The sequence below is a fragment of the Palaemon carinicauda genome, chromosome 44 (genome assembly GCF_036898095.1).
Source record: "Palaemon carinicauda isolate YSFRI2023 chromosome 44, ASM3689809v2, whole genome shotgun sequence".
NCBI classification, from domain to species: Eukaryota; Metazoa; Arthropoda; class Malacostraca; order Decapoda; family Palaemonidae; genus Palaemon; species Palaemon carinicauda.
The window spans coordinates 34,490,903-34,516,565 of NC_090768.1; the positions used below are offsets into that span (position 1 = coordinate 34,490,903).

Below are 25,663 nucleotides of genomic sequence, written 5' to 3' on the forward strand. Positions count from 1 at the left end.
ACTTGCCAATGCCATGTACATGCAAATATGCCAACTTATTGGATCCAAGAAGTTGTGTATGCAGTATTTATATATTCTCTAACATTTTATAGTTATTTTTGTAATAAAGCAATTTTTCAATATTTAACTTAGCCGGTGATTATATAAGCTGCAGCTCTGCTGCTCGACAGAAAACTCTACGGAAAAAATCCGCCAGCGATCGCTATGCAGGTAGGGGGTGTACTTCAACAGCGCCATCTGTCGTGCAGGTACTCAGTACTCAGTTACACCGTCTGTCGCCGCACCTGCTCCTGCAGACCCTAAGTGGTCTTTGCTGCAGACCATGCAGTACCAATTAACGTCTCTGATGCAGGACTTTCGTGCGGAGAAGGTTGCTGCTGCACCAACCTCTTGCCTACAACCAACCACGGTTGTGCGTCCTGTGGACGCTGAGGCGACCTTCTTGCGCACTCCAGCTGAGAGAGTCCCGCCACCCATGCGTTCCAGTGTACCCTGCCAGCCGCATGTTGACGTTCAGCGACGCACGGAACCTTCCGTTGACGTTCGCGAGGTACAACAACCGTCAGAGTTGTTTTGTTTTGACGCGGTGCGTCAACCTCCGCAACCCAGTGTGGTTGCCTCTACTCGCCCACATCAGACTAGACAGTCTGGAGTAGACGCTGGGCGTCCCCGCGCTGCTATGGTTGTTGCCAGCTCACAGACTGGGCAACAGTTCCATGACGTTGCGTCCGGTTCAGTCACGCGTGCACCCGTGCGACCGGACTCAGCTGACCAGCCGATACCTACTCCATTGCCGCTTCCTCCTCATTTCTCGGATGATGGACTCTCTGATGATGACGATGCGGCACACGTTGATGAACCACATTCGGACCTTGACGAGCCCAAGTCCACGCAACCCTCTTTGGACTTTAGAAAAGTTCTTGCTCTGTTCAAAGAGATGTTTCCGGACCAGTTTGTGTCTGTGGCTCCGCGCTCTCCTCCGTCAGAGTTTGCTTTAGGTACGCAGTCATCCTCGCCTGCCTTTACTAGACTCGTCCTCGCACGCTCGTCCAAGAGAGCTTTACGAGTTATAGGAGATTGGATGCAGTCCAAAAAGAGTCTAGGGAAGACAGCCTTTACGTTTCCCCCTGCTAAACTCTCTTCCAGATCGAGCGTCTGGTATGCCACGGGAGAAGTTCTCGGCTTGGGAGTTCCTGCCTCTGCCCAGGGCGACTTCTCAAGTCTTGTAGACTCTCCCCGCAGGCTAGCCATGAGACGCTCTAAGATATGCTGGTCACCTTCGGACCTAGACCATCTGTTGAAAGGAGTATTTAGAGCCTTCGAGGTCTTCAACTTTTTAGACTGGTGTCTGGGAGCTTTGAGCAGGAAGATCTCCCCGACTGAGAAGGAATCTTCCTTGCTCATCATGTCCTGCATGGACAAGGCCATACGTGACGGGTCTAGTGAGCTTGCTGCATCGTTCGTATCCGGAGTCCTCAAGAAGCGTGAGAACCTTTGCTCTTTCCTGTCAGCTGGAGTGACACCTTGTCAAAGATCAGAACTTCTGTTTGCTCCTCTCTCTAAGTGCCTTTTTCCAGAGGACTTGATTAAGGAGATTGCTGCTTCGTTGATACAGAAGGACACCCATGACCTGGTTGCGTCCTCTGCCCGCAAAGCCACCCCTTTGCCTACCTTGTCAGCTAGACCAAGGATGGACACTCCAGCGTCCCGATTTATTCCGCCCTTTCGTGGCAGAGCCTCCAGCAGAGGAGGTGCTCGTGCCGAAGGGAGACGTGGGAAGAAGAAAGGAACCAAGTCCTTTAAAGGCAGAGTCTGACTGCCAACTTCTTCAGACAGCAGTGGGAGCCAGACTCAAGAACTTCTGGCAGACCTGGGAGAAGAGAGGCGCAGATGCACAATCTGTGAAGTTGCTCAGAGAGGGGTACAAGATCCCGTTTGTACGAAAACCCCCTCTAGCAACGTCTCCCATCGATCTCTCTCCCAGATACAGAGAGGAAGACAAGAGACGAGCATTGAAACAGGAGGTGTCTCTCTTACTAGAAAAGGGAGCGGTAGTCAAAGTCCTGGACCATCAAACCCCGGGCTTCTACAACCGTCTCTTCTTAGTGGCAAAGAAGAGAGGAGGGTGGAGGCCGGTGCTAGACGTCAGTGCGCTGAATGTCTTTGTCACAAAGCAGACGTTCTCCATGGAGACCACAAAGTCCGTTCTAGCAGCGGTCAGAAGGGAAGACTGGATGGTCTCTTTAGACCTAAGGGACGCATACTTTCACGTCCCCATCCACCCAGACTCCCAACCTTTTCTGAGATTCGTTTACGAAAAGGTTGTCTACCAGTTTCAAGCCCTGTGCTTTGGCCTAAGCACAGCTCCTCTTGTGTTTACGAGGCTGATGAGGAATGTAGCCAAATTCCTTCATTTAGCGGACATCAGAGCCTCCCTCTATTTGGACGACTGGCTTCTAAGAGCTTCTTCCAGTCGTCGCTGTCTGAAGGATCTAAAGTGGACTCTAGATCTGACCAAGGAATTGGGTCTCCTGGTCAATATGGAAAAGTCTCAAGTGGTCCCATCCCAAACTATTGTGTATTTAGGGATGGAGATTCACAGTCTAGCTTTTCGGGCTTTTCCGTCGGCCCCCAGAACAAGTCAAGCCCAGTTATGCATCCAGAACATGCTGAAGAAGGAACGATGTTCAGTCAGGCAGTGGATGAGTCTGATAGGGACGCTATCATCCCTGGAACAGTTCGTATCGTTAGGAAGACTACACCTCCGTCCTCTTCAATATCACCTAGCTGTTTACTGGAAAAAGGACAAGACGCTAGAAGCGGTCTCGATCCCCATTTTCGAGAAGATGAAGTCTTCCCTGACTTGGTGGAAGGACAGTATCAGCCTCAGAGAGGGTCTGCCCCTGGCTGTTCAGACTCCCAACCACGTTCTCTTCTCGGACGCATCGGACACGGGCTGGGGCGCGACATTAGACGGTCGGGAATGCTCGGGAACTTGGAACTCGAGTCAAAGGACAATGCATATCAACTGCAAGGAGCTACTGGCAGTTCATCTGGCCTTGAAAAGCTTCAAGTCTCTCCTTCAAGGCAAAGTGGTGGAGGTGAACTCGGACAACACCACGGCTTTGGCGTACATCTCCAAGCAAGGAGGGACCCACTCTATGACGTTGTACGAGATCGCAAGGGACCTCCTCACCTGGTCAAAAGATCTAAACATTTCTCTAGTAACGAGGTTCATCCAAGGCAACTTGAATGTCATGGCAGATTGCCTCAGTCGGAAGGGACAAATCATTCCAACAGAATGGACCCTACACAAGGATGTGTGCAAGAGACTGTGGGCTACATGGGGCCAGCCTACCATAGATCTCTTCGCAACCTCGATGACCAAGAGGCTCCCAATATATTGCTCACCAATCCCGGACCCAGCAGCAGTTCATATAGATGCCTTTCTCCTAGATTGGTCACATCTAGACCTATATGCATTCCCCCCATTCAAGATTGTCAACAAGGTACTGCAGAAGTTCGCCTCTCACGAAGGGACAAGGTTGACGTTAGTTGCTCCCCTCTGGCCCACGAGAGAATGGTTCACCGAGGTACTTCGATGGCTAGTGGACGTTCCCAGAACTCTTCCTCTAAGGGTGGACCTTCTACGTCAGCCACACGTAAAGAAGGTACACCAAGGCCTCCACGCTCTTCGTCTGACTGCCTTCAGACTATCGAAAGACTCTCGAGAGCTAGAGGCTTTTCGAAGGAGGCAGCCAGGGCGATTGCTAGAGCAAGGAGGACATCCACCCTTAGAGTCTACCAATCGAAGTGGGAAGTCTTCCGAAACTGGTGCAAGTCAGTATCAGTATCCTCGACCAGTACCTCTGTAACTCAAATAGCTGACTTCCTTTTATACCTGAGGAAAGAAAGATCTCTTTCAGCTCCCACTATCAAGGGTTACAGACGCATGTTGGCATCAGTCTTCCGTCACAGAGGCTTAGATCTTTCCAACAACAAAGATCTACAGGACCTCCTTAAGTCTTTTGAGACCACGAAGGAGCGTCGTTTGGCTACACCTGGTTGGAATTTAGACGTGGTACTAAGATTCCTCATGTCAGAAAGGTTCGAGCCGCTACAATCAGCCTCCCTTAAAGATCTCACTTTAAAGACTCTTTTCCTGGTTTGCTTAGCCACAGCTAAAAGAGTCAGTGAGATTCACGCCTTCAGCAGGAACATCGGATTTTCATCTGAAACGGCTACATGTTCTTTACAACTTGGTTTTCTAGCCAAAAACGAGCTACCTTCTCGTCCTTGGCGGAAATCGTTCGATATTCCAAGCCTATCAAATATGGTTGGAAATGAACTAGAAAGAGTCTTATGCCCTGTGAGAGCTCTTAAGTTCTATTTAAGACTAACTAAACCTTTACGAGGACAGTCAGAAGCTTTATGGTGTTCAGTTAAGAAACCATCTTTGCCTATGTCAAAGAATGCTTTATCCTATTTTATCAGACTGTTAATACGAGAAGCTCATTCCCATCTGAGTGAGGAAGACCAAGCTTTGCTGAAGGTAAGGACACATGAAGTTAGAGCTGTCGCAACTTCAGTGGCCTTTAAGCAAAATAGATCTCTGCGAAGTATAATGGACGCAACCTATTGGAGAAGCAAGTCAGTGTTCGCGTCTTTTTATCTTAAAGATGTCCAGTCTCTTTACGAGAACTGCTACACCCTGGGACCATTCGTAGCAGCGAGTGCAGTAGTGGGTGAGGGCTCAACCACTACAATCCCCTAATTCCATAACCTTTTTAATCTTTCTCTTGAAATATTTTTATTGTTGTTTTTGGGTTGTCCGGAAGGCTAAGAAGCCTTTCGCATCCTGGTTGATTTGGCGGGTGGTCAAATTCTTTTCTTGAGAAGCGCCTAGATTAGAGGTTTTGATGAGGTCCTGTGGTATGGGTTGCAACCCTTCATACTTCAGATCCTAGGGGTCGCTCAGCATCCTAAGAGGATCGCGAGGCTCAGTAAGGAAGACGTACTTAAAAAGGCAGAGTAATTGTTCAAGTCGACTTCCTTACCAGGTACTTATTTATTTTATGTTTGTTATTTTGATAACTTCTAAAATGAAATAAAAAATCCTTAGCTCATAATAATGTAAACATTTATTGCTGGTCTCTACCCACCCCCCTGGGTGTGAATCAGCTTATATAATCACCGGCTAAGTTAAATATTGAAAAATGTTATTTTGATAATAAAATAAATTTTTGAATATACTTACCCGGTGATTATATATTAAAGGACCCTCCCTTCCTCCCCAATAGAGACGCAGTGGACCGAGGAGAAAATTGAGTTCTTTGTTTACAATGAGTACTGAGTACCTGCACGACAGATGGCGCTGTTGAAGTACACCCCCTACCTGCATAGCGATCGCTGGCGGATTTTTTCCGTAGAGTTTTGTCGAGCAGCAGAGCTGCAGCTTATATAATCACCGGGTAAGTATATTCAAAAATTTATTTTATTATCAAAATAACATATTTTGGTAATGACTGTTGCACGCATTCCAAAATATTACAGATAGTTGTTTCTGAACAGAAACTTTAAAAAATCTCATTGCAATTTGAGTGCTGTGTTACTTAGTTAGCTATGAACTAATAAGACCTAGAGTCACACAAACAATAGAAAGAATATTCTAACTGGTGAAATTTCTAGAAATTTCTTTATTTGATCAGTAATTAATTTTCTTTAAAAGTTTATACATAATGAATTTGAGAAATATTACTGGAAATTTACTTCTCTGCCAAAATTTGAACAGGAGTATTTGGCAACGCTGCTTTCATGGAAAGAAACACTTGGAAAACAGTGTTACGTTGGTAGCAACTACAACTGGTTTAGTGATTATTGACGTGAATAGGTAATAAAATTGGGTTAACTGGTGTACAGCTACTTAATATTTACCTATCACATTTCATAATGCACACAAAATATGGAAATTTATTGTCCCAGCTGAAAAATCACACAGTAGAATAACCAACTAGGAATTGCTGCTATGATAGGTTGTAAAATCCTCAATTTCTTTTCTCCAAAAACTGTTTAGTCAAATACTGTATAGTAACATCTTATGACACGGGAAATACAGTATATAGTACAGTAGCTACTTTCACAATTGCCTTAATTTTATTATTTTCTCTGTTACATTTAAGAGTTTTTCCATCACAATCTATAATTTTTTATATTTATTTCCTCATTCGCATTCTAGAGTTTTAACTTCACAATCCATAATTTTGTAATTTTCTGTCATTCACATTTAGGAGTTATTCCATCATAATCCAAATGACTTTGAATGGTTTTTGATGGGACTTAGCAGCCAAAGTTCAGAAGAGGAAGACAACATAATTGTAGAAGATTTAAGAGGTAAGCACTGTTGCTTTTCAGAATAGATTTTGCTAAATAAAATGTAATTAATTGTTCACAAGTTATATTACGATGCAATTTATAATCAGCGACATCACTAGAACTACAAATGAGAGTAAGGATCTTGTAATGTATAATTTTCTGGTTGAATATAGGTTTGAACATGTTCTTTCAAAGGATAATTTTCTTTCCTTTAGGGAGTGTGTTTGGTCCCCTTGAGTTTTCTCGGCGAGATTTGATGGCTTTGAATATCCAGAGGGGACGTGATCACGGTTTACCTGATTACAATACTGCCAGAAAACATTTTGGCCTTCCTACTCTAAATTCATTAGAAGTTGAAGAGTTCAAGAGGGTAACTGGGACAGAGGTCAAAGATGAAGTGAGAATTTATGTTTTAATCATGTGCTTTTAAAATATTTTATGATTACTTTTTTTATATTTCCTACCTTCTTATAATAAAGTTCTCTTAAGTAAAGAAGCGACAAACTCATCAGGGAAATAACAAGAAATTAGTCCTTTGTTGTGAAAGAAACTTTAAATTATAATTGAAAGTCAGATGTTACAGTATATTTTTTTCGTAAAATAATGTCTTTCACTGCATGAGAAATATATATTCTCTCTTTTATAAACCCATTCATGATAATTTAAAAATTTTGTTACCGTTGGTTTCAGGTCTTGATGGAATTGAAGAGTCTCTACAAACATCCATCTCAGTTGGACATATGGCCTGGAGGTCTTTTAGAGACAACCAAGGAACCTGGCCAGCTATTTTCAAAGTAGGTTTATATTCTTAATTATGCGTATGAATCTTTTCAAAATATGTAAAATTGTGTATCTATAGAAATTGAATTCATTCAACTATACAAAACTTGAAAAGTCAGAAGAGATCTCCCAGATAAGATTGTAGCCCACTGCTACGCCTTTGCGGTGTCATCAATCCACATGAACGAGGTATTTCCTATCCGGATGATTGCCTTGTCCCTCAGCGTTGCTACATGCTTATTACTGTGCAGTGAAAAAATGTTTGCCATATTTTTCTTTATGTAGGCCTACTGCACAGTACTCTCGTTCGCAGGGAACATTCAGTATCTCTACCTTTTGTTGCAAGATCATCACTATTTTAGGGGGCTCAGGAGGTTGATGAAGCTCTCATAGGAGTCCTAGCAAATGTTGAACACGTTGAGCTAATAGACCATATACCTGCAAGAAGTTTACTGCACAGTGGGTTTAGTAAGACTGAGAGAGTGTAAGAATGACTTTCAGTGTAGATATAGCAAAACAGGAATATCTAGAAGCAAACAAAGTATGACAGATAGTAAGTCCAATTGAAGCTTTGAAAAGATTGCAAAAAACAGAACTTAAAACTTAAATTATATTGTGGGTCTCCCCAGGAAATGATAAGATTTGTGAAATCTAAATGCACTAATATTAAGGTCTGACTGTGCATCTAACATCAGAAGAATATCTTGATTTGACATTTGTGTATTGATTATTGCTGCTGCACCTCTACATGCTTTTTGATTAAATTAATGTTAAACCTTACATTGTTGTTTTCAGAATAATCCTTGACCAGTTTGAGAGAAGTCGTGATGGCGATCGCTTTTGGTTTGAAAATAAAGAAAACGAGTAAGTAACAAACTTTTTATACCATTATTTTATATTTTTACAGTTTTCATCATCATTTCTTTAGAGGAGCTAAGTTCATTTCCTGTACAGTATTTCATTTTCAAATATAAACTAGACACTGCAGTATATATATTATGGACATTTGCTGTTCGTTATTCCTTAATAGATGTTTAAGGGATACTGCCTTTGCTAAATAAAATTAATCAGAGCAATATTTGATAATGCATACCAAGTGCATTATCAGAAGTACTATAATGTACTCTATGAAGCAGACACATGGAGGAATTGATGTAACTGTATGCCCCCTGTGGCCGGGGTGACATAAAAAAAATTAGTATAGCGCCAACGTATCTCTGTGTGTCGTAAGAGGCAACTAAGAGGGACGGGACGAGGGGACTAGGAACCCCCTCTCCTGTATTATAAGCCTGTGAGACATCAAAGAGGTGGAGCTGGGGGGAGAGTGACTGCTCCCCACACTCTAGTTTTGGGGTGTTTGAATGTGCATGGATGTAGTACGATAGAGAGTAAAAGATGTTAGATTGGAAATACAGTATGTTCAGGAATAGAAGGATGGATATATTGGCTTTGTGTGAGACAAAGATAAAAGGGAAAGGTGAAGTGATGTTTGGTGAAATGTCTGGTAGTGTCTGGGATTGAAAGGGGAAGAGCAAGAGAAGGTGTGGCTTTTTTTTTTTTGCTGAGTGAATGGATGACAGGTAAAGTATTGGAATGAAAGGAGATACCATCTAGGTTAATGTGGGTAGGGGTTAGGTTGGGTAGGGAATGTTGGGCTTTTGTCAGTGCGTATGGGCTAGGTTTTGAGAAAAGTGAAGAAGAGCGGAATGAGTTCTGGAATGAATTAACTAGGCGTGTAGTTGTCATGGATGACTTAAATGCTAGAGTGGGCGCTGGAGAGGTAGAAGGTGTCATTGGGAAGTATAGCGTACCAGGTAAAAATGAGAGTGGTGAGAGACTGGTAGATATGTGTGTTGAGCAAGAGATGGTGATAAGTTCTAGCTTTTTCAAAAAGAAAGATAAAAACATTTATACATGGGTAAGAGTGGCAAATGGAAGAGTGGTACAAAGGGCGTTAATGGATTATGTGTTGATAACTAAAAGAATGTTTGGAAGATTAAAAGACGTGCACGTGTTTAGGGGTATGGCTAACGGTATGTCTGATCTTTTTTTGGTGGAAGGAAAATTAGTTGTAGCAAAAGAGTGGGGGAATAGAGTAGGTGGATGTAAAAGGGAGATAGTGAGGGTTGAAGAGCTAATAAAACCCGGGGGTAAAGAGTAAATATCAAGAAAGGTTGAAAATGGCATATGACGAAGTGAAAGTAAGAGAAACTGGTAATTTAGAAGAGGAGTGGAAATTAGTAAAAGAAAATTTTACTGGGATTGCAAGTGATGTGTGTGGCAAGAAGTTTGTTGAAGGCAGCTTGAGGAAGGGCAGTGAATAGTGGAATGAAGGAGTGAAGGTAAAAGTGGAAAAGAAAAAGAGGGCTTTTGAAGAATGGCTGCCGAGTAATAATGTAGAGAAGTATGAAAGATATAGAGGGAAAAATATGGAAGTAAAGCGCAAGTTAAGTGAGGTAAAGACGGCAGCTGACCTGAGGTGGGGTCGGGGATTGGGTCATTCATATGAAGAGAATAAGAAGTTTTTGAAAGAAGTGAAGAGAGTAAGGAAGGCTGGTTCAAGAATTGAAGAGGCAGTGAAAGATGGAAATGGAAGGTTGTTAAAAGGAGAATAGGCAAGGAAAAGGTGGGCGGAATATTTTGAAAGTACTGAATGTTGAGGATAATAGGGAGGCAGATATAATTGCTGTTGCAGGTGTTGAGGTGCCGGTAATGGGAGATGAGAATGAGAGAGAGATTACAAGAGAGGAAGTGAAGAGAGCACAAGATGAAACGTGAGTAGGAAAAGCATCTGGTATGGATGGTGTGAGAGCTTAGATGTTGAAGGAAGGGGGTGTGACTGTACTTGAATGGTTGGTGAGATTGTTTAATATGTGTTTTGTGTTGTCAATGGTTCCAGTAGATTGGGTTTGTTCGTGTATTGTACCACTATATAAGGGTAAGGGAGATGTGCATGATTGTTGTAATTCAAGGGGTATTAGTTTGTTGTGTGTAGTTGGAAAAGTGTATAGTAGAATCCAGACATGGATGATTTTATCTTCGATTGTCTTCTTACCATTATGGCTAAGATACAAGAAGATGATAGAAAGGCTTCTTTTGTCTTTGTTGGTGATTTTAATGCTCACCATAGGCCATAGGGAATGGTAAGTTCTATCTCTCCTACTGATCGCCATGGCTTAAGAGCTTTAGACTTTGCCTCTGAATCAGGCTGTGAGCAAATCATAAAAGAAGCTACTCACAGGTCTGGTAATTGCTTGGACTTCGTATACACTGACTCCCTTGGCATTATAACTAGTAAGGTTGGTTCTCCAGTCGGGACATCTGATCATGCCTTGATTTCATTAGTAGTGAAGATTGAGCAGCCTGTCCCTGATATATCATATTCTTGTAAAATTTATATGAAATCCCAAGCAAACTGGAATGGGATTTTGCATGATCTTTTGTGCTTGAATTGGTCACAATTATATAGTAGTCTAGATCATGTTGTCCCTTTGAATGAGAATCTAGTTAACATAATTGATAGGCGTATCCCTTCTCGTGTGCTAAGGTACCGAGTGAAGGACAAACCGTGGTTCAATGATCATTGTAGACGTGCTTATTTGGAGAAGCAGGAAGCCTATCATCCAGATTTGACCTGGAACAACTATACTCAGCTTTGAGGTTTTGCTCAGAGAGTTTATGCCTCAACTGAAAACGAGTACAATTTAACAATAAAAGAAACCCTTTCTGGTACAACTCAAGAACATAAATGGTGGTCTACCCTTAAATCTGCACTCTTTGGTGTAGATGCAACAGTTCCTCCTTTACTTAAACCAGATGGCTCAGTCACTCACTGTCCAAAGGAAAAGGCACCCCTTTTCGCTGTTGTTTTTGACAGTAAACAGAGTAATGGAAATCTTGAACTTCCTCATTCCTGTTTTCCGGAGGCTAAACTAAGTAGTTTAGCTTTTCGATCTCGTGAGATTAAAGCTCTGTTGATGGACCTTGATGCTTATGGAGGTGTAGACCCAAAATGGTATTTTTCCTTTGTTTTTTATAAAGACAGCAGATTTCATAGCTCCAAAGTTATCTGTTATTTTGCGCAAGTTAGCAAGAAGAGGAGCTTTTAGCACTTGTTGGAGAATTGGTAATGTTACTCCTCTATGTAAATGTGTTTGTGGTAGCTCAATTCCACTGATTACCGCCCAATTTCCATAACTCCCATATTATCTAAAGTTTTTGAACGTCTTCTGACAAAACGTCTTAATAGGTTTGCTGAAGGTAATCATCTATTCCCTAGTTTGCAATTTGGTTTTCGTAAAGGCCTTGGAGCATGTGATGCCCTTCTTACAATCTCCAATGCTGTACAGAAATCCCGTGATTGTGGTCCGGAAGTTCTTATGACTGGCCTTGATTTTAGTGCTGCCTTTGACCGTGTTGATCACAAGGCCCTTATTTTCAAACTCAAACAGTTGGGAGTGGGTGGGTCGTTTCTTAGCATTATTATTGATTTTTTAAGTAATAGATCTCAAAGAGTTGTTGTTGATGGGCACCATAGTTAGTATAGGAATGTGATATCCTGTGTTCCACAGGGTAGTGTTCTTAGCCCATTACTTTTCATACTATATACACATGACATGTGGTTTGGCCTAGAAAACAAGCTTGTTGCATATGCAGATGATGCTACTCTCTTTGCATCAATTCCATCCCCTGAATGTAGATCTAGGGTTGGTGAATCCCTTAATAGAGATTTATTTAAAATTAGTGCATGGTGCAAATTATGGAGTATGAAGTTGAATCCTAACAAAACTCAAAGTATGATTGTAAGTAGGTCAAGTACGGTGGCTCCTCAACATCCGGATCTCAGTATTGATAATGTTTCTTTAAATTTGTATGACTTTTAAAATTTTAGGTGTGATTCTCGACAGCAAATATACTTTTGAGAAACACATTAGGTCTGTGTCTTCTTCAATTGCACAAAAAATAGGCTTATTGAGAAAGTCTTACAAGATTTTCGGTGATCAGTCTATTCTGAAGAAGTGTTTTAATTCTTTCATTCTACCTTGTTTTGAGTATTGTTCTCCTGTCTGGTGTTCAGCTGCTAATTCTCATATTAATTTGTTGGACAGAAACTTACGGTCTATGAAATTTCTTACTCCTGATCTAGATATTAATCTTTGGCACTGTCGTTCAATTAGTTCATTATGCATGTTGCATAAGATTTTTCATAACCCTGACAATTCTTAACATTCAGATCTCCCTGGACAATTCTATCCTGTTCGTAATACTAAGCAAGCAGTTAATTCTAATAGCCAGGCCCTCTCCATAATGAGGCTCAATACTACACAGTATTCTAGAAGTTTTATTCCAGCTGTTACTAAGTTGTGGAATGATCTTCCTAATCGGGTAGTTGAATCGGTAGAACTTCAAAAGTTCAAACTTGGAGCAAATGTTTTCATGTTGACTAGGCTGACATGAGTCTTTTTATAGTTTATATATGAAATATCTGTTTTTGACGTTGTTAATAATTTATATAGGATATATCTGTTTTGACGTTCTTAATGTTTTTAGAATGATTTATTGTTAATTTATTCTCATCATTTATTTATTTCCTTATTTCCTTTCCTTACTGAGCTGTTTTTCCCTATTGGAGCCCTTGGGCTTATAGCATCTTGCTTTTCCAACTAGGGTTGTAGCTTGGCTAGTAATAATAATAATAATAGAGTACTGATTAATAGGATTAAGGATAAAACAGAGAATGCAATCTTAGAAGTACAGGATGGTTTTAGAAGTAGGGGTTGTATGAATCAGATTTTTGCAGTTAGGCAGATATGCAAGAAATATTTAGCAAAAGGTAAGGAGGTGTATTTTGCGTTTATGGATCTGGAGAAAGCGTATCATAGAGTTGATAAGGAAGCAATGTGGAATGTGATGAGGTTATATGGAGTTGGTGGAAGGTTGTTGCAAGCAGTGAAAAGTTTTTACAAAGGTAGTAAAGCATGTGTTAGGATAGGAAATGAAGTGAACGATTGGTTTCCGGTGAGAGTGGGGCTGAGACAGGGATGTGTGATGTTGCCGTGGTTGTTTAACTTGTATGTTGATGGAGTGGTGAGAGAGGTGAATGCTAGAGTGCTTGGACGAGGATTGAAGCTGGTAGACGAGAATGACCATGAATGGGAGGTAAATCAGTTGTTGTTTGCGGATGATACTGTACTGGTTGCAGACGCGGAAGAGAAGCTTGTCTGATTAGTGACAGAATTTGGAAGGGTGTGTGAGAAAAGGAAGTTGAGAGTTAATGCAGGTAAGAGTAAGGTTATGAGATGTACGAGAAGGGAAGGTGGTGCGAGGTTGAATGTCATGTTGAATGGAGAGTTACTTGAGGAGGTGGATCAGTTTAAGTACTTGGAGTCTGTTGTTGCAGCAAATGGTGGAGTGGAAGCAGATGTACGTCAGAGAGTGAATGAAGGATGTAAAGTGTTGGGGGCAGTTAAGGGAGTAGTAAAAATTAGAGGGTTGGGCATGAATGTAAAGAGAGTTCTGTGTGAGAAAGTGATTGTACCAACTGTGATGTATGGATCAGAGTTGTGGGGAATGAAAGTGACAGAGAGACAGAAATTGAATATGTTTGAAATGAAGTGTCTAAGGAGTATGGTTGGTGTATCTCGAATAGATAGGGTTAGGAACGAAGTAGTGACAGTGAGAACGGGTGTAAGAAATGAGTTAGCAGCTAGAGTGGATATGAATGTGTTGAGGTGGTTTGGCCATGTTGAGAGAATGGAAAATGGCTGTCTGCTAAAGAAGGTGATGAATGCAAGAGTTGATAGGAGAAGTACCCTGTACAAGAGGAAGGCCAAGGTTTGGGTGGATGGATGGAGTGAAGGAAGCTCTGGGTGATAGGAGGATAGATGTGAGAGAGGCAAGACAGCCTGGAATCAATTCAGGACATAATCAGGACATAGATTGATACATTGAAATTTTTTGGATATTTGACCGACAAGGCCGGACCTGCGGATTTTCCACTGAAAATATGGGAAAAGTTAAATTCCTCCTATATCCCTTATAATTACACCAAATTTTGTAAACATGCACAAACACATTAAATACCTCTAAAGTGACTCAAAAATAGGGAAATTTTTCAAGAAAATCTCATATATCTTCTATAATTTTAGTCGGAGAGTGAAAAAATGCGAAGACCACATATATACCCATAAAACGACTCTATGCAGCAGTCTGACACAAAATCTGACACCATCAAATTCTTAGTAAAAATTAATGATAACACTAAAAGGCCATAAAACGTAAGTGATATAACCAAGATGACAGAGTACCAGATGGGCAAAATTAACTAGAATATTTACCGAAGCGAACATAACCCAAAATGGCTGCCGATACCTCGGCAAGACAATCGCTTCCAAAACTAAAAACCACCATATTGGAAACAGAACAAATGCCCGGTACTGTCAAAAGCTGCCAAAACAAACTATGGTACTTAACATTGGTAAGGGTGAAGTATCAACGTCAGTCATGTTGAATTAACGACAATCACTTCGAAAAACACTGGGCAAAACACTTATCAACTTTGCTGGCAAGTCCAAAACAGAAGGATGACCTAGTGAGCGCGAGTGGTGGGTGTCGGTAGGGTAACCCAACTGTATTCTCTAGGGCCTGTCACGGCCCTCCCCCTTTGATGAAGGGATTATCTAAATGGAAGACAGCCTGTGAATAGTTTTTTACAAACGCCCTTGTTAGATATACGACACCAACAAGGTGCTCGCGCGAGGGTTGTAACCTCTGCATTCCATGCTTTTAATTTTCTCTGGTATATTTGGAAGATTTATATCAGAAAAAGTACAAAGAAGGACTTTTTCGCCGGGCGTCTCAGGTCTCTCCCCAGAAATAGATTTTTCCTTCGTCAAAATCCCTTTTTTCTGACCCCGAAAAATATGGACATTTTTCAAGAAAATCTCATATATCTTCTATAATTTTAGTCGGAGACCGAAAAAATGCGATGACCACATATATACCCATAAAATTACTCTATGCTGCAGTCTAACACAAAATCTGACACCGTCAAATTCTTGACCTTTTTTCTGACCACTGCCATTACTAGATTCGAACTAAAAAATATGGACATTTTTCAAGAAAATCCCATCTCTCTCTCTCTCTCTCTCTCTCTCTCTCTCTCTCTCTCTCTCTCTCTCTCTCTTTTTCTTTTGAAATTGTATCCAAAATTATTCTATCTAACCTTCCACATCACTATTGAAGTAAAATTTGTATCATGTTTTCTGTGCAAAGGTTTTTCTTCATCTTAAATGTGGCATATGAGCAGTGACCCACCCTGACTCATATGCCACATGGTGCTGCTGCACACTTGGCATGGTCCGTTCCCCTGTTTCAAACTCGCCATATGGCCACCTTCATATCTAAGCTAAGGCAGTTATGTACAATGTAATCAAGTACTTCTTGTAAGAAATTGCAAATACTGTACAGAGATAAATAATTTTGGAAATACAGCACTTTGTATAGAAACAGAGATAGGAGGCTGTAGTGCTCTGGGGAGAAATGAAATCAGTAGGGGAATCTTTTTAAAATTAGGTGTCTTACCTTATCAACCATTTCTCGCTGGCTCGAGTACTTTATTTTTGGATATGTACTGTAATTTGCTTTTGTATGATACACAGTAATTAGACAAGAGAATTATGATATATTTGTTTTTTAGATACTATATGTATTTTCAGTCTTTTTGCTGATGAAGAACGATCTAGGATTCGTCAAGTTAAAATAATTGATGTTATATTGTCCGTTACAAATCTGATTGCTGGAGAAGATATTCAGGAGGATCCATTTACTGCTGTCCATCTTGACAACAGTAAGTTTATTTACTATCAAATATTGTATTTCTTTAGAATATCTGCATCTCAAAAGAAAAATCTATCTAGAGCTGGTTAAGGCTAAGGATGGGAGATCTTAAGCCACCTTGACACTTGCATGATTTTTATCCCTGAAATTTGCACGATACGTCACGGAAAGATGTGCTATTTATAAGATACTGCATGCAGAATGAAGCATTGTTTGCGCCCTATTCATGCACTGCCCATGCATAAATTTTGCACTATCTGTGCAATGTGTTACCAGAAACTGGCCGTATTGGTATGTAATGAAATGCAATGGCACTACTGTTCAGTACTTGTTTTACGCATTACTAAAATCATGTATTGACATGAATCAAATACTCATCATCAGCAATGTTCGCACCAAGCTCCCACAATGCTCACGCTTGGTACATTCAAGTGGCAAGCACATAGCATGAACATTTATGAGTGCCAAATTTTTTAACATTTCAAAATTTTCACAGTCCACATGAAGAAGCATCGCGGATATGAAATTAATACAAGTGTCAAAGTGCCTTTAGAAGTAGATTTTTTAATTCAGTATGTAATCTCTGAATTAGCATCTGAATAGCTAGGCCTATATTGTTTGTCATTGGGTTGTTCATGACGAATAGCTAGTTCTCAAAGATTTTAATAAAGTGAATGATTTTGCTTTCCTCCACTATTCAATAAGATTCCTTCAATTTTCTAATTTCAGTGGAATATGGCTTTTTCATTCAGGAAACTTCAACCCACTGGAGCAAAATTAGAAATTATCTTGCATGAAATATGTTTGTACTGTATTGGATTTGTTTAAAAAGGAGTAGATATTTAGTTGATAATATAGTATGTATTTTCAAGATGGTATTGGAGGCGGTGTATTCTAAACTGTACTCTTTTATGTGGTTAAGCTATGCTGTAGAAGTTACACTGAAGCTTTTAGTAATTTAGATATTTACTCTCTTATATCCAGTACTTTACAAGTAATTGTTATCATAAATACACGCCATAAACTTCACATTTCTGGGGATGTAAATACAGTCGTTGAAAGGTAATAATTTTCAAAGGAACTCGGGTAAGAGATTCGTTGAACCAGGCACTTTAGCTCTCTCAAGTGAAGTTTACATAGTTCGTAAGGTCTACGCAGGATGTCATTTATTTATTTATTCTTTTTGCAGATATTGGTGAAAAATGTCAAAAAACATTAAACATATCAGTATCCTGCACATTGACTAATGGCAGTTCAACAACATGTAACTATCTTCCACAATTAGAGGATAAAAACACTGAGAAATGTACTAACGTAGACACATATGACTATTTCAGTGGCTCTGAAATTTCATATGTGTTTTCCGTGATTGTACTTGTCCTTGGATGTGTAGGTATGTTGAATTTATAATACATTTATGCACAATTCAGAAGGTGTGTACTACACCTACAATCTATTGCATCCACATAACTGTTTCAAATTTATTAACTCACATAGTGCAGGGCTAAAGTATCTCAAAATAATGTTTAAAAATAATACCAGGAAAAGGAGGAGAAGAACTAAAGCAACTGATGAAAAGTAGATTGTAGAAAGCAACTTGGCTGTGGGGCCAGAAGAGCAGTATAAAGACCTTCAGTGAGTGATTAAATTGAACCGCTACTGTATAGTAACTGCTAACTAGGTCCAATAATGTTGTAAATAGATTAAAAGTTGATGAGAAAGATTTCATCATAAATGGCTAAATTAAAATTCTGATTTGACCTAGAAATCCTCTATATTTACTTTACTGTTTATTAGTATATTGTGCTTCTAGTTGATTTGGTCACCATTATGTGTGTGTTGCCTTCATGTTGATTGAACAGTTTTTATAAGTTTATTTTGAAGTTTCATTATCTGATAATGTTATCTGGTATTGTTAGAAAAAATATAATAGATGCTATATCTATAAAGTGGACTGTAGTAGTTCAGTAAATTTTGAAATGTTCATTGATGATTTTAAGATAACATGGATTGATTAACATAGGTAAATATCAAATTGATATGTAGTATAGTGTAGAAGGCTCAGTAGTAAATAGCTAGTTATACACAGCATAGTCTGTTAAACATAGCATCTTAGTTACTTTATTTTACAGCCTCCAGCCTCATGTATGAAAATCTAATTGCAGGTTTGAAGGTATTTGTGAGAATTGTTGCCAAGAAACGAAAAAAGATTAAGGAAGTAAAGGATAGTGAAAAAGTTTCTTTTGATGAACTGACACACAAAGCTAAAGGTAAGTGTATTTCTATTAGGAAATTGTATTATATCAACGCCGCTATATACAGTATTTTGAATAGCCGTCCTATCCTACACCTCAGCAATTACTACTACACTAAAGGCTGCCATCCTGAAATAGTCTTTCTTATTTTGTCAACCACTGTATTGACGATATGTCTTTTTTTTTTTTTTTTTTTTTTTTTTTTTTTTTTTTTTTTTTTTTTTTTTTTTAGAGGATTTTGTTCATTCCCTTTGTCAGGACTTTTGGTAGTAGTATACATCAGTTATATTAAGTTATTAATTTCATAGTCAAGGTATATTTGCTGTATAATTTGATTCGTTTGTACGAGGAAGTTTGACACGCATATGATACACTTTGTCTGTTGATGCAGTGTATGATTACAGAATAGGTTGGTTAAGTTTAGGGATCTTTCAAAGTAAATGCTATATTACTTGACTAAAGAGTTTAATCATAGAGGCTCACCTTAAAAAATAGCTTAGAAAGTTTATTTATACTCTACTTAAAGTTAATATGTATGATATCATAGGTTAGTAAAAATGTCGGCCCTTCAAAAAGCAATAAGTGGTGTAACTCAGTTTTTGTTTTCTCATATTTCAAGGAAATTCAAGTTGTTTATGACTCCTGTTGTTCGTTAGGTCCTATTGTGGCTGAAGACATTTTAGATTATGCAAGTCATTCTATTATTACTTTAATTCATTAGGTGAGAGTTACGGATTTAGTTAAGATACGGTACTTTCGGAGGGATTAGTTTAATATCTTGACTTCTTCAGAGAGATTCTTTTGATTAGATCTTGTTTGGTTCTAGATGGGGGTAGTCCTTGTGGCAAGGTAATACTTTCAGGTAAAGGGTTGTAGCTTAGCAAGTAATAATAATGATAATATTCCAGCTGTGACCAAGTTGTGGAATGGTCTTCCTAATCAGGTAGTTAAATCGGAGGAAGTTCAGAAGTTCAAACTTGTGAATGTTTTTATGTTGAAAAGGCTCACATATGTCTCTTTTTATAGTTTATATATAAAAGATCTGTTTTAATGGTGTTACGGTTTTTAGAATATTTTATTCTATTTGTTCATTACTTCTCTTGTTTGTTTATTTCCTTTCCTCACTGGACTATTTTTTCATTTGGAGCCTTTGGGCTCATAGCATCTTGCTTTTCCAACTAGGGTTGTAGCTTAGCAAATAATAATAATAATAATGATAATAATAATAATAATAATAATAATAATAATAATAATTATAATTCTTTAAATAAAACGACTGTGGTGTATTTGAAATTGATGATATTGAAAGCTTTGCTTTCTCTTAGTAATATGAATTAACCAGTTAGTGTCCACATGCCATGTTGATATTGTACAATGTAGAAAATTGCAATTTGTAAAGCAAGATAAACAGGTTGTCTTGTATCATAAGAATGAGTAAGTAAAATTTAGGTGGAGAATTTGCTTATCACACAGTTACCCCCCGCTATTCACGAATCAAGGATTCGCAGGTTTTTCTATAGGTAAATTATCTACTAATTAATCGAGAGAAAATTTTATATATTTGCGAAATATTTTTTTTCCTTTTAGTATATAAATAACAGATTGTACCATATTTTTTGTTTTAATCTCGTGCTTATTTATTTAAAGTTGATTTTTCAATATTAATCTTACCCGATGATCATGTAGCTGTCAACTCCGTTGCCCGACAGAAATCTACGGTCGGGATACGCCAGCGATCGCTATCCAGGTGGGGGTGTACTTCAACAGCGCCATCTGTGGTCAGGTACTCAAGTACTTCTTGTCAACAAGAACTCAATTTTTCCTCTGTCGTGCCGCCGGCAAGACCTACTTGGATACGCTGTTGATTTTGGAGTCTTTTGTTCACGATTTGGTGATGTATTTGCTCTAAAGTTTAGCCTTCGCTGTTCAGGAAGCTTTATCCTTAGCTTAGCAAGCTTTTGGAATTAATTTGACTTATTGGTTAACGAACTTTGCTTAATTTTGGAATTCCCCCTTGACTACTTCTAAATTCAAGATGTCTGACCATTCCCAAGTTCCTAAATACAGGCAGTGTAGTGTTAGGACTTGTACTAGGCGTCTTCCGAAGGCCTCTATAGATCCTCACACCGTATGTTCCAATTGTAGGGGTAAATCCTGTCAATTGGAAGATCGATGTGGGGAATGTGCTGGGCTTTCGGAATTCGATTTTAACGAATTCCTCAGATATGCACGTAGGTTAGAGAAGGAGAGAGATAGGAGGAGTTCTTCTCGCTCTGTGGATTTTTCCTCTCCCCATGCCCCTCAACCTTTTCCTTCCCCTGTGGTGGTGACTCCCGAACCTGCTACGAGTGCTCAGCCTGCAATGGCTGATATGTTGCGTGCCATTCAGGCTCTCGGTGATAAGGTGGAGTCGTTGGTTAGTGACCGCAATCAGCTCTTGGCAGATGTCAGAGAGCTGAAAGCGAAGAGTGCAGTGGGAAGTGTTAGTGCTAGTGATGTGCATAGTGTCAGTGTCAGTGTTGCGCATGAGGGTACATCTGTGCGTGCCAGTCGTCCTCCCAGTCCGGGACCTCTTGCAAGCTCCCAAGCCCAGGGGAGAAGCAATGTCGAAGGACCAAAGGGTTCGGCAGGCCTTGATCGGCGCACGGATGTATCCTCAGTGGTTGCGGACGTATCTGTTAAGGATCGTCCCATCCACATACAGACGAATGAGCCCTTACATTCCTCGTCTGTGGAAGAGGTTTCCAGGAGGAAACGGTGGACCAAGGTCTCACGACCGCTCAAACGTAAGGTCCCTTCCGAGCTTGTCCAACGGCCCAGGTGTAGCCACTGGGTCAGTTCGGACTCGCCACAGTCATCTGATGACTGCACACCTCCCAAGAGAGGTAGAGTGGTCCCTCAACAGGCTACTGCTCCGTCTGTTGTTGCTCCAACCACAGTAGACCCTAAGTGGTCCATGCTGCAGACTATGCAGTCTCAGCTTGCGGCTTTCATGCAGGAGTATCATGCCGAGAAGGTTAACACCTCTCCTGTTAGCCTACAACCCGCAGAGGTTGTGCGCTCAGCAGATACTGCGGCTGCCTGCTCCCACACACCACCTGTGAGAGCTCCTCCACCGATGCGCAGTCCTCCCTGCCAGACGCATGTTCTTGCTGCACCATCTGCTAACATGCGTGAGCTGCCGCATCAGGAGTTGCCGGGTTCCAGCACTATGCGGCATTCTCCTCAGCCCATGCAGCATGCTCTGCAGACCTTACAGCATGCTCCGCATACCATGCAGCATGAGCCGCATACCTTACAGCATGCTCTGCATACCATACCGCATGCTCCTCAGCCCACCGCAGACCCTCCCTCACACCAGCCCTCTGCTTTTGTTGTTGCCAGCTCGCAGACTGTCCAGCAGAGGCATGATGTTGGATCCGCAGGTACGCATGCACCCGTTCTGCAGGATTCAGCCGGTCAGCTTGCTGCTCTGCCTTTGCCACTCACAACTCAACTTTCGGATGATGATGTATCGGATGATGAAGCTGCTCATCTGGATGAACCTCACTCTGATGTTGAAGGACACAAGTCTTCGCCACCTTCCTTAGACTTTCGCAAGGTCCTTGCTTTGTTCAGGGACTTGTATCCTGAACATTTTGTGTCTGCAACCCCTCGTTCTCCTCCCTCCGAGTTTGCTCTGGGCATGCAGTCTGCTGCGCCTGCCTTCACCAAGCTTGTTCTCGCCAGATCATCTAGGAGAGCTTTGAGGGTTATGGGGGACTGGTTGCATTCCAAGAAGCAACTGGGAAGGACCTCTTTTGTGTTTCCTCCTCCCAAGCTTGCTTCTAAGTCGAGCGTCTGGTATGCCACGGGAGAGGAACCTGGCTTGGGGGTTCCTGCCTCTGCCCAGGCCGACTTCTCAAGTCTGGTTGACTCTCCCCGCAGGTTGGCTATGAGACGTTCGAAGATCTGCTGGTCCTTTTCAGATCTTGATCATCTGTTGAAGGGAGTCTTTCGTGCCTTCGAGATATTCAACTTCCTCGATTGGTGTTTGGGAGCCTTAAGCAGGAAGACTTCCCCTTCAGATAAGGACTCGGCCATGCTGATCATGTCTAGCATGGACAAGGCAATTCGGGATGGGTCTGGTGAACTTGCGGCTTCATATGTATCAGGAGTCCTCAAGAAGAGAGAACATCTTTGCTCCTTCTTATCTGCTGGTATCACTCCTTGCCAGAAGTCAGAGTTGTTGTTTGCTCCTCTCTCCAAGTGTCTGTTTCCGGAGGAGTTGATTAAGGGGATGGCTGCCTCACTTATCCAGAAGGACACTCATGATCTGATGGCTTCTTCTGCACGTAAGGCTAAAACCTTACCTTCCGTGCCTAGACCCTTCCGCCCTGCAGCAGTTGATATACCTGCTTCTAGGTTCATCCCGCCCTTTCGTGGCAGAACCTCCAGCAGAGGAGGTACCCGTGCAGACAGTCACCGTGGCAAGTCCAAGAAGGGTTCCAAGTCCGCAAAAGGCAAGTTTTGACTGCCTTCCTCTCCAGACAGCTGTAGGAGCCAGACTCAAGACCTTCTGGCAAGCTTGGGAGAGCAGAGGTGCAGACGCTCAGTCTGTGAAGTGGCTAAGGGAGGGATACAGAATTCCGTTCTGCCGCAATCCCCCTCTAGCTACATCTCCCATCAACCTCTCTCCCAACTACAAGGAGAAGGACAAGAGGCTAGCGTTGCAACAAGAGGTGTCGCTCTTGCTACAAAAGGAAGCAGTGGTCATAGTCCGGGATTATCAATCCCCGGGCTTTTACAACCGTCTCTTCCTGGTAGCCAAGAAGACAGGAGGTTGGAGACCGGTGCTGGACGTCAGTGCTCTCAATGCTTTTGTCACCAAGCAGACGTTCACGATGGAGACGACGAAGTCGGTCCTAGCAGCGGTCAGGCAGGAGGACTGGATGGTCTCGTTAGACCTGAAAGACGCATACTTTCACGTCCCCATCCATCCAGACTCCCAACCTTTCCTGAGATTCGTCTTTGGAAAGGTTGTGTACCAGTTCCAAGCCCTGTGCTTTGGCCTAAGCACGGCACCTCTTGTGTTTACCAGACTGATGAGGAATATTGCGAAATTCCTTCACTTGGCAGACATCAGAGCCTCCCTCTATTTAGACGACTGGCTTTTAAGAGCTCCCACAAGTCGTCGCTGTCTGGAGAATCTCAGATGGACTATGGATCTGACCAAGGAACTGGGCCTCCTGGTCAATTTAGAGAAGTCCCAGCTCGTCCCATCCCAGACCATTGTCTACCTGGGTATGGAGATTCAGAGTCGAGCTTTTCGGGCTTTTCCGTCGGCCCCAAGGATCAACCAAGCCCTAGAATGCATCCAGAGCATGCTGAGAAGGAACCGATGCTCAGTCAGGCAGTGGATGAGTCTAACAGGGACACTATCATCGCTAGCCCTGTTCATCGAGTTAGGGAGACTCCACCTCCGCCCCCTTCAGTATCATCTAGCTGCTCACTGGATAAAGGACATGACGCTAGAGACGGTCTCAGTTCCTGTTTCCGAAGAGATGAGGTCTACTCGAACGTGGTGGAAGAACAGCATTCTTCTCAAGGAAGGTCTACCTTTGGCTGTTCAGACCCCCGACCACCGTCTCTTCTCGGACGCATCAGACACGGGCTGGGGTGCGACATTGGACGGACAGGAATGCTCGGGAACATGGAATCAGGAGCAAAGGACACTTCACATCAATTGCAAGGAGTTGTTGGCGGTTCATCTGGCCTTGATAAACTTCAAGTCCCTCCAGCTAAACAAGGTGGTGGAGGTGAACTCCGACAACACCACAGCCTTGGCTTACATCTCCAAGCAGGGAGGGACTCATTCGAGGAAGTTGTTCGAGATCGCAAGGGACCTCCTCATCTGGTCAAAAGATCGAAAGCTCACGCTGGTAACGAGGTTCATTCAGGGCGATATGAATGTCATGGCAGATCGCCTCAGCCGGAAGGGTCAGGTCATCCCTACAGAGTGGACCCTTCACAAGAATGTTTGCAGCAGACTTTGGGCCCTGTGGGGTCAGCCAACCATAGATCTGTTCGCTACCTCAATGACCAAGAGGCTCCCGTTGTATTGTTCTCCGATTCCAGACCCAGCAGCAGTTCACGTGGATGCTTTTCTGCTGGATTGGTCCCATCTCGACCTGTATGCATTCCCGCCGTTCAAGATTGTCAACAGGGTACTTCAGAAGTTCGCCTCTCACAAAGGGACACGGCTGACGTTGGTTGCTCCCCTCTGGCCCGCGAGAGAATGGTTCACAGAGGTACTGCAATGGCTGGTCGACGTTCCCAGGACTCTTCCTCTAAGAGTGGACCTTCTACGTCAACCTCACGTAAAGAAGGTACACCCAAACCTCCACGCTCTTCGTCTGACTGCCTTCAGACTATCGAAAGACTCTCAAGAGCTAGAGGCTTTTCGAAGGAGGCAGCCAGAGCGATTGCCAGAGCAAGGAGGACATCCACTCTCAGAGTCTATCAGTCTAAGTGGGAAGTCTTCCGAAGCTGGTGCAAGGCCAATGCAGTTTCCTCAACCAGTACCACTGTAACCTAGATTGCTGACTTCCTGTTATATCTAAGGAACGTAAGATCCCTTTCAGCTCCTACGATCAAGGGTTACAGAAGTATGTTGGCAGCGGTTTTCCGCCACAGAGGCTTGGATCTTTCCACCAACAAAGATCTACAGGACCTCCTTAGGTCTTTTGAGACCTCAAAGGTACGTCGGTTGTCCACTCCAGGCTGGAATCTAGACGTGGTCCTAAGGTTCCTTATGTCATCAAGATTTGAACCTCTCCAATCAGCCTCTTTTAAGGACCTCACATTAAAAACTCTTTTCCTCGTGTGCTTGGCAACAGCTAAAAGAGTAAGTGAGATCCACGCCTTCAGCAGGAACATAGGTTTCACATCTGAAACGGCTACATGTTCCTTGCAGCTCGGTTTTTTGGCTAAAAACGAGCTTCCTTCACGTCCTTGGCCTAAGTCGTTCGAGATCCCAAGCCTGTCCAACTTGGTGGGGAACGAACTGGAGAGAGTACTTTGCCCAGTTAGAGCTCTTAGGTACTATCTAAGAAGGTCAAAACCTTTACGAGGACAATCAGAAGCCTTATGGTGTGCTATCAAGAAGCCTTCTCTACCAATGTCTAAGAACGCAGTTTCTTACTACATCAGGCTTCTGATTAGAGAAGCACATTCTCATCTGAAGGAAGAAGACCTTGCTTTGCTGAAGGTAAGGACACATGAAGTGAGAGCTGTGGCTACTTCAGTGGCCTTCAAACAGAACCGTTCTCTGCAGAGTGTTATGGATGCAACCTATTGGAGAAGCAAGTCAGTGTTCGCATCATTCTATCTCAAAGATGTCCAGTCTCTTTACGAGAACTGCTACACCCTGGGACCAT

General features: G+C 41.9%; 1 protein-coding gene across 3 annotated transcripts in view; it reads left to right on the plus strand.

Moving 5' to 3' along the window:
- LOC137634457 (dual oxidase-like) overlaps positions 1–25,663 on the plus strand; it is a 182,919-nt gene that overhangs the window by 60,486 nt on the left and 96,770 nt on the right. For all 3 annotated transcript variants that reach the window (XM_068366859.1, XM_068366860.1, XM_068366861.1), the window contains exons 11-17: positions 6,288–6,390; positions 6,588–6,769; positions 7,063–7,166; positions 7,948–8,016; positions 15,870–16,000; positions 17,180–17,383; positions 18,156–18,260. In XM_068366859.1, coding sequence (XP_068222960.1) covers positions 6,288–6,390; positions 6,588–6,769; positions 7,063–7,166; positions 7,948–8,016; positions 15,870–16,000; positions 17,180–17,383; positions 18,156–18,260 — 898 coding nt within the window. The remainder of the gene's footprint in view (positions 1–6,287; positions 6,391–6,587; positions 6,770–7,062; positions 7,167–7,947; positions 8,017–15,869; positions 16,001–17,179; positions 17,384–18,155; positions 18,261–25,663) is intronic.